Below are 16625 nucleotides of genomic sequence, written 5' to 3' on the forward strand. Positions count from 1 at the left end.
ATCACACAAACTCCTTGAGCGGTCCTTTGGACCATAGTGAGCAACATCAGACGTGTGCACTGCGGTCACGCCAGCATTGCATCAATCAAAGTTACATGTTTTATTAAAATTTGTCAACAGGAGCCAGTTGAGGCCGCAGTGATTCTGGTGATACTACAATGTATAAGAGTGAAATTATTAAATATTTGTGTCTCTCTTTGCTGTTGCAGCGGTGTTGCAATTTGCAGACGGTACCTGTGCACTCCATAGACACCAATGTTATTCCTGCAACTTGAAAGACAGCTACTTTTGATCAAACTGAGCTTGTAGGAAATTGTTTGCCTTACAACGATGGGAAAGAGGTATCGTTTATGTTTTGACAAAGCATATCTAGCGAGTTATTGATGCTGGAAGACTGAATCTGTGAATATCTTTCCAACTTTACTGAACTCGGGGTCACAACCACCCAAGGAGTGGTATATTTGATGTTGAAAAAAAGCATTAAGCCATACTTAAAGCTTTAAGTGCTTTATTAACACGGAACTAAAAATTTTGAATTGTTTTATGATCACAGGTTCTGTCTGAAAAGAAGTGGCATCATTTTAAACAGTGAAACCATACTAATAAAATAAAATGACTAACCAGTGTGCAATACTGTGTGCTGCAAAAACATTAACAACTGAATGCAGAATACAGGACAAAGAAATTCTCTATATTTTTTCATCTAAATCTAAATCTCATCTTAACACGGTTAATGTATTAGCTTGTTTATGTGTGTATGCATGTATTTATTGATTTATTTATTTAGTACTTTTACCATATCAGAGTTCTGAATGAGTTTTTCTTCAGATAGGGAAAGGCCATTTATTGATCACATATAGGCTATTTTAAAAAATAAACAATGCAGGCATTTATTGAGTCATTAAAATACTGCAGAGTCTACGGCCACATCAGTATGATTATAAGCATCCCCTGGTTAGGTCACAACCATATACTGTAGGAAATCAAGATGATCTCATCATGATGTCCCTTACCAGGAGATGATTGGGGATGAAAAACTGTGACCTGCTGGTTGGAGCTAGCCGAGCCGTGCTAGACCCATGTCTGAAGACGCAAGGGTCTAGGAACTCTCGACAGGGAGGGAGTCGGGCTAAAAGGTTGTCTTTCAAATCACTCTGCAGCAATTGGGTAGGTATACAACCAATCAGCACAACGAATAGGCTGACGTAGCTCCTAGAGCGCCGGAAATCAGAGGATGCGGGAGTTCGTTGAAGTCTTATTTATACAGTCAATGGGTGAAGCTCAAGTATATTACAGACATGATAATAGAAAGATTATTCAGAGTCGGTGCTAATGGAGCTCAACAACTGTTGTCGTTTTTGCCATCTTCTTGTCTATCCTTGTTTCTAAGGTTGTTTCCGGTTGTTTCTGTCAGAATCGTCGCGCCTCTGTTGTCACTTAGTTACGCCCGCCTTCTGACTCTACACTTCATGGTGATTCGTCGGCCAGTTTTAGGAGCATCCAACCTCAAGGCTTACCGAGGGTAACTAGACCCACCCTGGCAGAGAATTAAATCCGTTGCCGTGGGTTGTCTAGCACGGCTAGGCTAGGTTGGAGCCTCTATATTCTCATGTTTCTAACACGTTGGTCTCTGATGCTGCCTTACTTCAGCTAGTCTATGAGCAACAGAAAAACACAGTTTGCCTTGTACCTATTGCCACTAACGCTGTCAGGCCAGGGGTTCTAATCTTCCAGTCTGTGCTTTTGAAAACGGTTTTGCTTCTTTGGATGTGGTGGAGTTTCAGGTGTAGACATTTTCAAACACACGGCAGCAGCAGCGTCTGTAACCAGGCAACCAGAGACAGGACCATAGGAACAGGTGTTGTGCCGAGTTGTGCCTGCCAGCCAAGATCTCCATGCAGGTCACGGAAGCGCACCCGCTCCGCTAAACTGGAAAGAGACGCCAAATGTTTTTTACGGCACAGTAATAATGAAAGGATGCTATATGAAAGCTCGGATTTCTTCGTATTACAGTCCATTAGATATCTTGAAGCGTTTGATTCAGGCATATCCAGAAATAAAGTGAGACGAGCAGGTTAGAAATTCAAAATGTAATGTCTACATGTTGAAAAATATGCCCGAAGCTCATTCATTTACAGTAAGGAGGGGATACATTATTCCACGTTTATGTAATACACATGGTTTGATTTTTTTTTTTTTTTTTAAAAAGCCCTGATCTCTAATGTGTTTTGTGTTATTAGATGTAAAAATGTCCATAACCACAATTACAAGGGGGATGCATTATTCGGCAGGACACATTTTGGATCTGCCGAGATTTGCACCCCGTTTTTGGGGTCAAATAAGCTCCACATGTATGTAATTCACATGGTTTGATTAGAAAACCCCTATCTCTAATGTGTTTTGTATTATTAGATCTAAAAATGTCCGTAACCGCAATAACAAGGGGGGTGCATTATTCAGCAGGACAGGGGATGCATTATTCTGCAGGACACATTTTGGATCTGCTGAGATTTGCACCCCGATTTTTGGGGCCAAATAAGTTCCACATGTATGTAATTCAAATGGTTTGATTTAAAAAAAATAAAATAAAAAAAAAGCAATCTCTAATATACAGACCCTTTCCAAAAAATTAGAATATCGTGGAAAAGTTCATTTATTTCCATAATACCATGGAAAAAGTGAAACTTTCATAGATTATGGATTCACGGCCCACAATTCAAATAATGAAGTATTTATTTGTTTATTTTTACATAATTTGGGCTTACAGCTCATAAAACCCACAAAAACAGGAATTCGAAAAATTAGAATACTGTGAAGAAATCTGCCCAAATTTTGCAGGGGATGAATGTTTTAAACTGAGTGTCACACACTAATCATCTACTAAACTCAGAGCACCTGCACAGGTTTCCCCAAGTGTCATTAAATTGCTTCAGTTTGGTTCAATTGTCTCAGTTGAACAGACCAGATAGGTGATGGGTTTATGTTCAGGCAACTGCCTAAACTAACCCTTCACCTTAAGATGACCTGGATGAATGAGAACGTTCACAGACACAGACCAGATAGATCACCATGATGGAAATTGCTGCATCCAAATCTGCTGGAGCACTGAAAGAATGAAAGTAAGTTAGACTAATTATTCCGCCAAGGAACACGGCGGAGTTATGTGATGATCGTCATATGTGAATCATTCCTGTTTTCAACATTACTCTAAAACAGGGGTCGGCAACCTTTAACACTCAAAGAGCCATTCCAACCCGTTTCCCACAGAAAAGAAACCACCGGGAGCCGCAAAATCCTTTTGGCATTTAAAATGAAGACAACACTGCATATATCGCTTTTTTACCTCTATGCCCTTGTTAATCAGTCGTGATTAATTATTTACAAAGCCTCTAATTAGATAGATTCATTTTTTTAATTGTGTCCTTCCACTAATATTTATCTTACTTGGTTAATGTCATTTTTGCTCCTGGACCTCATATGTTACGTAATGTTAGCTGGAAATCAATATTTTGCGAATGTCTATTTAACTTGTAAAATCTATTTATCTTAAGCTAATAACTTTTCTCCGGTAAGTTGCTGCCCTATTTTCCAAGACGGCACTCCTCTGACTCTCTGATCTGCTGCCTGAATGCTGGATGTGGTGTCGAGCCGTGCTCTTGCGAGTAACGTGTATTAACCTGACATATCAAAGAGTAGATACTGAGCAAGACAATTATCCGTAGTTTACCTTAGTACTCGTGAGTACTTTTGACTCAAAAACAAGACGTGCCTTCCTTGGAGTGGAGCTTTAATATACAGGCTTGCCATTCTTGAGTACAAAACGATGTGAAACTACAGGCGTTGCTTCTCCATCTTCTCTGCATCAACTTTGCGCTCTCATGTCCCAGGGGAAAACCGCAGCACATCCGGTGGAGTGACATCAAAATAAGAGCGGTAATTTCACATTAAAACTCTCTATATTAAAATGCATTGAAACGCGCCTGAAAGGCAAAACAATTTATTTTCCAAAGTTACAGGGAGCCACAACAAAGGGCTGAAAGAGCCGCATGCGGCTCCAGAGCCGCGAGTTGCCGACCCCTGCTCTAAAACAAAGAGATTTGGGTGAAATTTTCAGGGAAGGTTAGAAATGACACAAGGACCAAGTGATTAGATTTTGGCAGTGATGCAGCTTAAAGTTTGGATCCAGGGATTTGTTAAGGATTTCCATTGAGACAGTGGCACGGCGTCTGATAGCGGAACAGTAACCATGGCAACAAGTCCTGCTGACGATCACATGATTGTGATCCTACTACAAATCCACCACTGTGAACATATCGAAAATGATAGAAGGAACGACTGATTAAATTGTGAGGGTGTTTCTGAGTCCCATCAATTCGCGCCCGCTACATATTTAGATCACACGATTCGGTATGTACACATGCATAACACGCCTGTGTTAAGCGCAAGGTCAGGGAATGACCAGTCTTGGTGGAGCACTGGGCTCTCTGAGTACTTTTCTTAATAATTTACGTGACAAGCCGTGAGCGCGTGTGTAAATAAGTCTGTGCCAGGAAGTGAAAGTAACTTTTTGGCCCATTGACAGATATGTCCAAATGTGATTCATTCAATAGTAAATGATCATTTGTGCCATACATCTATCAACCACTTCATGCTAAACCAGTATCTGGCCACTGCTAATTTCCCACCATGGTATGCCAGCTTTTGTATAAATGGGTACTGCAGTATCTGCTCTGAGATATATGTTGCTTATTAGAATAGATGTGTTTTTTTGCTGAAGGAAGTCATTGCTGTGATTAGACTGGGGATCATTATGTCCAGGTAATGATAATTGTTCTTTGGAGCCCTAATGTTTCTTTGGGTGTCTTAATGATAGGGGGTTGTTCTGTAGGGTCTTGTTCCATGACCAGATGTCTTCTAATTAGGAAACATATGCTGTGACCTCATACTTGTCCAAAACATATACATACGTTTGCTGTTCAGGGAGATTCATTTGGCCGGATTCTCTCAGACAGTCTCTCTGTCTGATCGATGTTGTTCTTCCTTATAATAAACTTATTATTAACCCTTTAAGCTTCAGTCAATTCCAGCCGTTTTCAGTACAAAAAATCGCTAATATTCTATTTTTAAATAAAAAAATTACGAAAAATACGGGGAATATTGGACGCGCATCGGGAGGTGCATTTCCTTGAAAACGACCGATTCGGGGATTTTATACCGACTTCAGGACATGTTTTGGACAAAATAGTTTCCTGGCTTGTGTCATCTGATGTAAAAGGTTGGATTATAGCCGTTTTTTGTGGAATCTTTTTTTTTGTGTGTAATAATAAACCCGGAAATGTGAGTCGCGCTGTGTGCTTTGAAGCCGTGTATAGAGAACGGATGGATGAATATTTGTTTTTGTCGGACAAATGTGTTTTTCTCACCCGCTGTGGTAATCACATCTGAAAGTGGTTTATACCGGCGGATTCATGAGAATCTAAGCTTTCCATCGGTGTATAGTGTTTGTATAATCGCGTTTGCACCCGTCGGACATTCCTGAAATTCCTATGCAAATTAGTAGGTGTACCGCCGGCGGTACACTGAAGCTTAAAGGGTTAAGCAAGTCAGTGTCAACGGACGTTTCTTCTCCACCTGCACTTCACGAACATCAGAGAATCTACGACAGTATGAAAGCGTGAAATAATTAATTTTGGAATATTGTCAATTACAATGTTGAAACATGTTCTCAAAGCTGAAAAAATGCAATTTTTTAGCAACTGTCACCGTCTCCCGCAATTTGATCGCAACAAATACACTTAAAACATCACAACTTACATCGCAATTTTTTAGGAAAGCTGCCGCGAATTCAGGCATTTTCGGCAACAATCTGGAAAAAATGCCTGCAAAATCCTGGAAGGACTGATCATGTACAAAGATGCAGCAACTCGGTTTTATTGATTTGCATTATTTTCATGAAAATTTACACTTATACTGATTCTTTATAGATTACCAACTGTGACCCAGTGCACATTTATTACTTGTGTTTGTATCTAAATAAATTATAAATATCTGGTTGTATTCCTGCTTTCTTACTGTGAGCTTTTATATGCTCATTATATGTCAAATATGTGTATGTTTAACCCGTTAAGCTTCAGTGTACCGCCGGCGGTACACCTACTAATTTGCATAGGAATTTCAAGAATGTCCGACGGCTGCAAACACGATTATACAAACACTATACGCCGATGGAAAGCTTAGATTCTCATGAATCCGCCGGTATAAACCACTTTCAGATGCGATTACCACAGTGGGTGAGAAAAACACATTTGTCCGACAAAAACAAATATTCATCCATCCGTTCTCTATACACGGCTTCAACGCACACAGCGCGACTCACATTTCCGGGTTTATTATTACACACAAAAAAAAAGATTCCACAAAAAACGGCCATAATCCAACCTTTTACATCCAGATGACACAAGCCAGTAAACTATTTTATCCAAAACATGTCCTGAAGTCGGTATAAAATCCCAGAATCGGTCATTTTCAAGGAAATGCACCTCGCAATGCCCGTCCAATATTCCCTGTATTTTTCGTAATTTTTTTATTTAAAAATAGAATATTAGCGATTTTTTGTACTGAAAACGGCTGGAATTGACTGAAGCTTAAAGGGTTAAATTATTTTGTCATACCTAATGATTCAGTTCAATGTACCTGTTTCTTGTAAATGGAAATAAAATGTAGTCTGTTCTATCTCCATGTGATATGCATATAACAGCCTATAGCTGTAGAGAGAGATAAATAAATATAAATTATTATTTGATTACTTTTACAATTAAATCTTCTGATCTAAAAACATATTTTCTATATATGTACAATTTTTATTGCGCTCTTTTTTATTCATATAGTTATATATCTAAGTACTTACAATGTAAATTTTACATTTATACAATGGCTGAACATAAAAGATTCCCTGGCCTCTGGACCTAAAGAATAAGATAACTAAAATTGCAGGCTACATTGGTAGAAAGCCTTTATCCATTTTTTAAAATAAAATGTTCTGTATAAAGTGGGTACGGAAAGTAATCAGACCCCTTGAAATTCTTCACTCTCTGTGTCATTGCAGCCATTTGCCAAAATCAAAAAAGTTTGTTTTATTTCTCATTAATGTACACTCAGCATCCCATCTTGACAGAAAAAAAACAGAAATGTAGAAATTTTTGCAAATTTATTAAAAAAGAAAAACTGAAAGACTTGCAGACTTAGAATTGAGAAACGGCCTTAGTCTTCTATCTATGGCTATAACAACGGTGGCTGCACATAAGGACGCCTGTCAATGATGTTGATTAGCTGCGTACATACGTATGTGAATCGTATCATTGGCTGGAGCAGCCACTCACCGGTCACTCACTGACTCACACTGAAAAATAGTGCAGAATGAACTGTTATGTGATTATTTTAATTTCAATATAGGTTGGATTTTTTTTTTGTGCGCAGCGCAGATTTTCTGTGAGTGGAGACCGTGTTAGCAGTGCGCAATTGTGCATGAGTGGAGCTTAGAAGGAAGTGTTCATAATGGATGTAAAATTGTAAAGCCAAGTGAATGACGAAAGCATGATAACTTGGTCTGTTGGTCTCTATGATGCCTTTGGACCAATACTGTTGCTGCAGTGTCAAAAAAATTAAGCATGTGCATGTCTGTAATGGGTTCATGTCTGCAACCATCAGAGTGCCATCGAGATAAAAATAGACATAATAATATAGTAATCCCAGTACAGGAGAGACCTGATGGTTTCTACAGCTAGGTGTAAAACAATATTGGAATAAACTGTCAATCAACCAAAACGAGTTGTATTGGAAAATATCAGCGTGTCAGACAGTAAAAATCCCTTACTATGCATCCTTCCATTACATTGGCTTGCAGCAATTTCCAAGACCCGTACATCAGTGACGTGCGGTGAGGTTCATGGCTGGTGAGGCACTGACTCCTCAAGAGTCAGATTTACGATTGTAAGAACTGAAAAAAACATCTTATTTCACTATTCATCCAACAGCATGCAACTACTGATAACGCTTCATATCCCATCAGCATTCCTCTTTCAATTACACTCACAAACCAACACAAACATATACACAGGAACATATTTGTCCTATAAAGAACTTTCTTTTATAGCTATTGATAGAGCACCCATCTTGTGTTTTAAGCAATTCATCCATCCATCCATCCATCCATTCTCTATACACCACTTTATCCTCACTAGGGTCACGGGGGGTTCTGGAGTCTATCCCAGCTAACTCGGGCGAAGGCAGGGGACACCCTGGACAGGTCGCCAGTCTGTCGCAGGGCTACATATACAGACAAACAATCACACTCACATTCACACCTACGGGCAATTTAGAGTAATCAATTAACCTCAGCATATTTTTGAACTGTGGGAGGAAGCCAGAGTACCCGGAGAAAAGATCCCAGGCCGGGATTTGAACCGGGTATATTTTTGCTGCAAGGCGAAAGTGCTAACCACTATTTCACTGTGCAGCCCTTAAGCAATTCATATATACTGCAATGTTTCCCCTGGGTTGAAATGGCTGTGAGGTGGTGGGTTGCGCCGGAGGCGCGAAGCAACTAGGGGGTCCGGGGGCATGCTCCCCCGTAAAAATTTTTAAAATCAAGATGCAAAATGGGGCGTTCTGGCACAATTTGGAGCACATTTTGTTGTATTTGTAGCCATTTCCAAAAACTAAATTAAATAAAATTTTCATGTTTCTTTTCTAAAAATTAGTGATAGGGAGAAAATATGACAAATATAAACCCACTTGTCCTTGCGATCAAAACATGTCAACTTGTCCAGTCTATTATATTCTGATCAGATTTCCACAAGCCATTCTAAAATGCCACATCAGTTCTTACTACAAATTTGAAAAAGATGACAAAGGACTTGAATCTGGAATCAAGTGGTGACTTTTACTTTTTTCCTAAAAACAACTACATGTTGGGTACCAAATTCCCACTTCATTTTTATTTATAATAAAAAGGTTATGTCATGACCTTCATTTTACTTAAAAATGTGAAAGAAAACTTCAACTCTGGGTTAACAACTGGTTTTCTGAAGGAGTTAGTTCTGTTTTCAAAACTGTTACCTTTTTGAACACGGAACTAGAATTTGAACACAGAATTTATTTTGCCATTGAATGATATAATTTCGGGCACTCTATAAATCATTTTATCAAAAGAAACTAGGAACTTTATATTCTGTTGAAATCATTTGTCTCGTTCGTGAGAACGGGTTTTGTCGTGCCTAAATGTTTTAACGGGAGCCATTTTTGCAGTCACTGTCAATTCGTATCGCCGCGGACAACAAAACAGTAAGCACACTCAGTAAAGGAAGCGAGATCGATGTCTACACTGCGTTGCTCACTTTATTTTGATGACATGCGATAGTTTTGATACTTAATTTGACATATGTCTGTGATACACACCTGCTTTTAGCCCCAAAAAACGAAACGATGGAGCGCTGCCGCTTCTTGTCCGCCATGCTCGTTGTTCACCAATCGGAACGACCGACATTTGAAACACGAACTCACGGGATGTCATACGACAACTGAGTTTTACCGACCAACGGGGATGTGCCTTGCTGTCTTCACCCATGGCGAGAAAAGGCTGCCGTTCTGACTTGTTGACTTCAGCGGCGAATATACCGGACTTATGTGTCAATGCTTTCTAATATTTAGCATTGCTTTTTTTTTTTTTTTTTTGGTGCGGACCAGTGAGGCGGCAATGTCGGCAAAATTATAATGAGGCGGTGGCCTATACCAGTGAGGCGGCCCGCCTCGTCCGTCATATAGGAGGGGAAACACTGTTATGGTGACATCTTGTCTCTTTTCTCTTCTGTCAAACCAGTGGAGCATGCCACAGCTGTATTCAGAGTCCTGCCACAGCTCTTCCCATCCAGCACTGTGCCTCCTAAGAAGTTGGGTTCCAGCAGCGAGGCTCTTTTCCATGTCCTTACTGTGAGGCTGCAGCATGCGTTGTTGTTTTGTTATGGTGATTGTCACAAATGTGTACTATAGCTTCACTGGAGCTTGCTGTGGTGTGTTAAGTATTTGCAACCAACATTCACATTCATTTTCCTTAGATGGATTCATATGGCTAGGATTTTTTGGATTATCGTTCCAGTCAGGTGTGTTACTTGTGGTCTTTTTCTAATTTTTTTTTTCTTTGTCTTCTGTCATGTAGACTTCAGAGAACCCCGACTGTTTCCTTTTGTGCTTGTCTCTGAGGACAACTGCATGATTGCCGTGGGAAGCACACCAGTGACTACGTTCGACCGGGAGGATCTTTATGAGGGACTGCTCTATGTCATGGCATATTATTATGCCTTCCATCTCACATACCCAAAGTGTATTTCCACACTACTGTCTGTATTGCAGACAGAAATTCTTCAAGATTCCATCCATGACCGTGATTCAACCCCTTCCTACAAAAAAGCCCTTGCTGAGTGGAAATCATTAATTGAGTGAGTTTGTCTTTTCTTTTTCCTTCTCTATGCGATGAAGGTGTTTCAAAAAAGGTTAGTCAAATGTCAGCCACATGTTTGTTGGTGTCATTTTAACTGAGTTCTTCTGAGATACTTTGCAAACCAGCAGTGGAAATGTCTTTTGTTTTAATATATAAATGGTGATGGAATCCTTTTTGACACTGGCAGCTAGAATGTTACGTGATTGTTATGTTGCTAGAATAATGGAATACGCACTTTTTGAGAGTTGCAGTGTTGTATCCTGTTAAAATATCTGGAATACGCATTTGTGACGTTATACATAACTATGTTAAAATAGTTGGAAAACGCACTTCTTGAGCGTGGCAGCTGGATTTATTATGCAATTGTTGGACTGGAGTGATGTCAAATTTCCAGCTGTCCTGATTTGCTTCAATAAAAATGAATAAATTAACAATGCTTCTGGTGACTTAATTTAAGAAAAAAATTTTGTTTTTAGTATCCTTTTGCAATAAATTGTCTCACACTAAGCTACTTTTAGCTCATTATTCTTATTGTTGAGGTATTACTTCTCAAAATCAGTTCAATCAAGAATAAAAAATGTTGATTCAAGATAATCTGTCCTATTGTAAGCTTTTTTTACTAACTGAATATCTTAACCCTTTGTGCTTCAGTTGCGCTTCAGTGTCCCGCCGGCGGTACACCTACTAATTTGCATAGGAATTTCAAGAATGTCCGACGGCTGCAAACACGATTATACAAACACTATACGCCGATGGAAAGCTTAGATTCTCATGAATCCGCCGGTATAAACCACTTTCAGATGCGATTACCACAGCGGGTGAGAAAAACACATTTGTCCGACAAAAACGAATATTCATCCATCCGTTCTCTATACACGGCTTCACAGCGCGACTCACATTTCCGGGTTCATTATTACACACAGAAAAAAAGATTCCACAAAAAACGGCCATAATCCAACCTTTTACATCCAGACAACACAAGCCAGTAAACTATTTTGTCCAAAACATGTCCTGAAGTCGGTATAAAATCCACGAATCGGTCGTTTTCAAGGAAATGCACCTCGCGATGTGCGTCCAATATTCCCCGTATTTTTCGTAATTTTTTATTTAAAATAGAATATTAGCGATTTTTTTGTACTGAAAACGGCTGGAATTGACTGCAGCTTAAAGGGTTAAAGGGTTAATTAAGGTATAAATTCTTAAGTTAAGTAACACATTCTTAAAGTCAGCTTCATCAAGAAAACAGAACACTTATTTCAAGTAAATATTTCTTACATGACAGAGTTTCTTTGCTTGTTATAAGCAAATTTTCTTACATTTTGGACTATTTTTGCTAGTTTTAAGACACATTATGGTCTTAAAGTGGCTAGATTTATAGTCTAGTTTTAAGAATTCTAGCCAAGTAAATTATGCTTACCCCAATGGCAGATATTTTTGCTCAAAACAAGAAAATTTGCCCAGATTTAACAATATTTGGCTTATTTCTAGTAGGGCTGTTTTTGCAGTCTTCCCAGTTATGTGGCTTTGCATCATACTATTATTTAAAATATATAACGTTATGTTTTATGCCACACAATTCATTTGACAAATAATTAACTTGAACAGTGACATGCAGGCAAAGTTCAACATGTTGCCGTCCCTGTTTCATCGTCCTCATTTCAAATTGCGAGCACGTTTTAGTGAAAAAGTCTACAATATCAGCAGATTTGGCTGCATGTGATTCCAAAGCTTTCCTCTTTTTAATTCTTGCCTTCTTCGCGCCACCCTTGCTTGTTCTATTTTCCATCTTTCAAACACCTCTGACTGTGTGCACAGACACGTTATATCAGGGTGCACCTGCAAAAAAAAAGAAAAAAGAGCTGCCAGTTGAGGCAGCCCAGGAACCACTGTAGCACTATACATGATAAGTCCAGTGCCATGACTGAACACTGGCCCAAAAAAACTAAACAAAACAACAAGTGAACACCGGCCCTCGCGGCCCAAACATCAGACCGGCCCACCGGGAACTGTAACGGTTCTCCCGATTAGCCACTCCAGGCCTGCATCACATCCACCTCATTGAAGAGACCACATCCACCTCATTTAAGACAACACATCAACCTCATTCAAGACAACACATCAACCTCATTCAAGACAACACATCAACCTCATTCAAGACAACACATCAACCTCATTCAAGACAACACATCCACCTCATTCAAGACAACACATCCACCTCCTTTAAGAAATCACATCCACCTCATTGAAGACACCACATTCACCTTACTGAAGACACCACATTTACCTCATGTAAGACATCACATTCGCCTCACTTCTGCGTTATCAGGAACTCACATACAAACCACATTCAGTCCTCACAACACAGAAGAAACACCTCTACATTCACACATCGTCCTTCAGGGTGAAGATGGTCCAAATTGGCTGAAGACAGAAGATGTTTAGGGGGGTTCAAATCTAAATCGTGGATTCCTCCAACTATAGATCAATCAGACAGAAGCACATTCTCATACAAAACTCTGTGTAATGTCAAGTTAAGCATCCTTTTTGGTGAAGTTGGCTACAGCAACTCTTGAGTATTAGTCACAGAGAACTGTGGTTTTCCAAACCAAGAAGGTCCATACATGCTTTCAATTCTCCAATGCATATTAAATACTCTTAAAGTATAAGTGAGACTCAAGATTCCTCATTATAGCAAGTAAACGAACGGTGACTGTATATATTCTTACATTTGTGTTGCTAGTATCCTTGTGTTCTTCTGTTTTTCTTATTTCTATTGTATATATCGCACATTTTTGCTGTGACATTGCAAATTTCCCCTCATGAGACTAATAAAGAATATTCTACTCTACATTTGTGCTGTCCCCCTTAACTTGAACACACTCTCACTCCCTCTCACTCTCTCTCACCTTGTTGAGAACATCCTCAAACAGCTCCTCTGTGTCGCAGCCGAGCTTCTTCAGCAGCTGCAGCAACAATTCACACAGAGTACACAGCTGTTAGCGCGCTGGCCGCCATGACAGCGGACGGTTAGAGTTAACACAAGTATCTATGCTAGTGCTACTGACTCACTGCGTGGTAATCCAGTCTGAGCTGCTGCTCTGACACGAAACGGACATGGAGCCGGTAGTCCTCCAGGAAAATATTATCAGTGGTGAAGCACTTACACACATAAAACCGACATCTTCCGACCGCCTTATTTGCCATTACTGACAGCTGAGAAGGAGAGATATCTGAGTAAAACACAGAATTTGTCATCTGCGGTCAGTCGGAAACGAACACCGCCGGGTCGCCGTCCTTCAAAGTAAGAGCGTCAGGAAGCCCTACAAAATAAAAGACACCAGACCTTACAAGTGAGATAGATAGATAGATAGATAGATAGATAGATAGATAGATAGATAGATAGATAGATAGATAGATAGATAGATAGATAGATAGATAGATAGATAGCAGTGGCGGCTGGTGAATTTTACTCTTGGGGGGGGCACATTTAATTTACCAAACCAAATAGCAGAGTCCGCAACACCGGAATACAAGAATTGATGTAAATTATGTTCACAGCCATTTGATGTGCTACGAGGGTACACCTAAGCACTACTGCTGAGTCAAATAGACAATTAAATGCATGTAAATGTTACCAGCTAGTGAATTTGAATTTATCTCCCCAGTGTTTGATATGATTTGCTCCAAATAAGGTGTAATTGGTACACACAAACCCTTAAAATCTCCTTTTCTATAATTAAACAAATTAAGAATGTATAAATATGCAAGTCTATTTTTTACTTCAAAAGTAAAAAAAAAAAAAAAAAAAAAGAAACAATTCATTTTCCAGCTTCAAAGAGTGCCAAGTGCTTCTTCTGTCCAGCAAAATCTTTGGAACAACATATTTATATTTACATACTCAAATAAACAAAAACAAATCCATACCTGTGAAACCAATAAACGTTGGGCATTTTGTTAAAAAAAAAAGCCTAACTATAAGGCTTAAAGCAGACAGTGCTTCTGTGAGCTAACTTTTACATTAACAACCTTACATGACAATGAGAAAACAGTAAATCTGCATATTTAAGATCAAAGCAATAAAAATTTGTCACTTTGCCTGAAAAAAAAATACTGGAACCATTAGGCATTATACTATGTATAACTGTGCATGTGACAAATAAAACCTTATCTTATCTTAGGCTTTGAGCCCAAAGTGCTTCTGTCAACTAACATTAAATATTTACAATGAAAATAAAGAAAAACAGTAATTCCTCAGATTTCAGAACACATGAAAATCAACAGGCTTTCAGTCTAAAGTGTCAATTGTGTCAACTAACATTTCTATTTACATTATTAAATGACAAAAAGTAAATCCTCACATTTTAGAGATTAAAGCCAGCACCTCTACATCTGTGTTATTTTTTGTATGCAAGTTTTAATTAAAGGCAAGCGGATGAACAAACCGCTCGCTTCTGCTGCCACCCCATGGCCGGTGGTGTGTAAAGCGATCAGAGAGAGACAGGTTGTCTCCCTCTGATCGCTCTGATCGCTCAGCGGGCGCGGTCAGCCTGCGCCCCGCGGTCTCCAATCTCTTGTATTGAAGAGGAACGAACTACACATGTCAAAGTTATAGCGAGAGTCAATGGGGAAAGATCAGTGCGCCCCAGGCCGGATATGATGTTTCTAATCTTACTTTTTATTACAAATTATACATCTTAGTAACTCTCTACAGGCTCTATTATCCATTTTGCTTGTTAAAAACATAGGATATACATGTAAATGTAATTTTAAAAACGTTTTATTAAAGGAAGGGTTGTGACTCTCTACATGATGTGAGACAGAGGGGGCGGCGCCCTAGCGCCCTCTATTGACCAGCCGCCCCTGATAGATAGATAGATAGATAGATAGATAGATAGATAGATAGATAGATAGATAGATAGATAGATAGATAGATAGATAGATCTTTTATTAATCCCGAGGGAAATTACCACAAATCCGTTCTCGCGTTCTTGTCAAGTCCAGTCTTGCGAGAATGACTCGCAAGACCGGACTTGGCGAGAACACGAGACCGCATCGAGGTTAAAGCATAGACTGTATATAAAGATGGACGTAGCATCTGGCTCCAAAATTGAAGCCCACCCGGAAGTGTCAAAAACTTGCAATATCATGCCGTCCGCTATGGTTGCCTCCAAAAAGCTTTTGCTCCATAGACCCCAATTCATTTTTGGAAAAAATAAAATCTGATAGACTGATTTTCTGCAGCTCAGGATTTTTTTTCCCGTTAATTTTCATGGTCAAAATGAGAGATCAGGTGGCCGATCTTAAAATAAATCAATACTGAATTTTAAATAAATCGTTAAAGTTGGCAGAGCCAGGGGGCGTGGCTATACTTGATTGACAGTCCCATAGACTGGTCCTGCCTCGAGTTGCTCTCCGGTCCAGCCTGTTTGATGACGCTTTTTACGTCACTGGCTCCAAAAAATCCAAAATGGCAACCAGGAAGTAGCAAAATCCGGGCTTCATTTTCTCGGCGTTGAAACCAACGGGTGACATCACGGTTAGTTCACGCCTGGGTTAAAGTCCATTTGGAACGCCGGCGTACCTGATGATGTCACCACCTGGGTTCATCCATAGGCAGTCTCTGGGTTCATCTGCTCCCATTATTTTTACCGTGAAAAACAACGAAATGGAACAGATACAATAACACTGCCTTGCATGTTCATGTTTTAATATTTAAACAGTTATTGTGTATATATGTATTCAGGTTTGTAAGATCGTTATACATTTTTTTAATGTTTTAGAGCCTCTTTTTTATTGACAGCTGTAGTTTGTGATGAACTGAACTGTCTCATTCTCAGTTCTATCAGTGGATCTACAAAAACTTTTCAGAAACTGATTGCTGAAAAAATATTAAACCTTTAGGAGGACACTTTATAAACAGGGATGGATGGTTTATACAGTGCCTTGTGAAAGTATTCGGCCCCCTTGAACTTTTCAACCTTTCGCCACATTTCAGGCTTCAAACATAAAGATATAAAATTTTAATTTTTTGTCAAGAATCAACAACAAGTGGGACACAATTGTGAAGTGGAATGAAATTTATTGGATATTTTAAACTTTTTTAACAAATAAAAACCTGAAAAGTGGGGCG

At 39.2% G+C, this 16625-nt stretch overlaps 1 protein-coding gene across 1 annotated transcript in view; it reads right to left on the reverse strand.

Annotated features, from left to right (window-relative positions):
• Positions 1-13795, reverse strand: part of ogfod2 (2-oxoglutarate and iron-dependent oxygenase domain containing 2) — an 82097-nt gene extending 68302 nt beyond the window's left edge. The window contains 2 exon segments of the mRNA XM_051950713.1: positions 13402-13458; positions 13565-13795. Coding sequence (XP_051806673.1) covers positions 13402-13458; positions 13565-13750 — 243 coding nt within the window. The 5' untranslated portion in view covers positions 13751-13795.
• Between the last annotated feature and the right edge of the window lie 2830 nt (positions 13796-16625).

This window comes from Acanthochromis polyacanthus, chromosome 7, assembly GCF_021347895.1.
Source record: "Acanthochromis polyacanthus isolate Apoly-LR-REF ecotype Palm Island chromosome 7, KAUST_Apoly_ChrSc, whole genome shotgun sequence".
NCBI lineage: Eukaryota > Metazoa > Chordata > Actinopteri > Pomacentridae > Acanthochromis > Acanthochromis polyacanthus.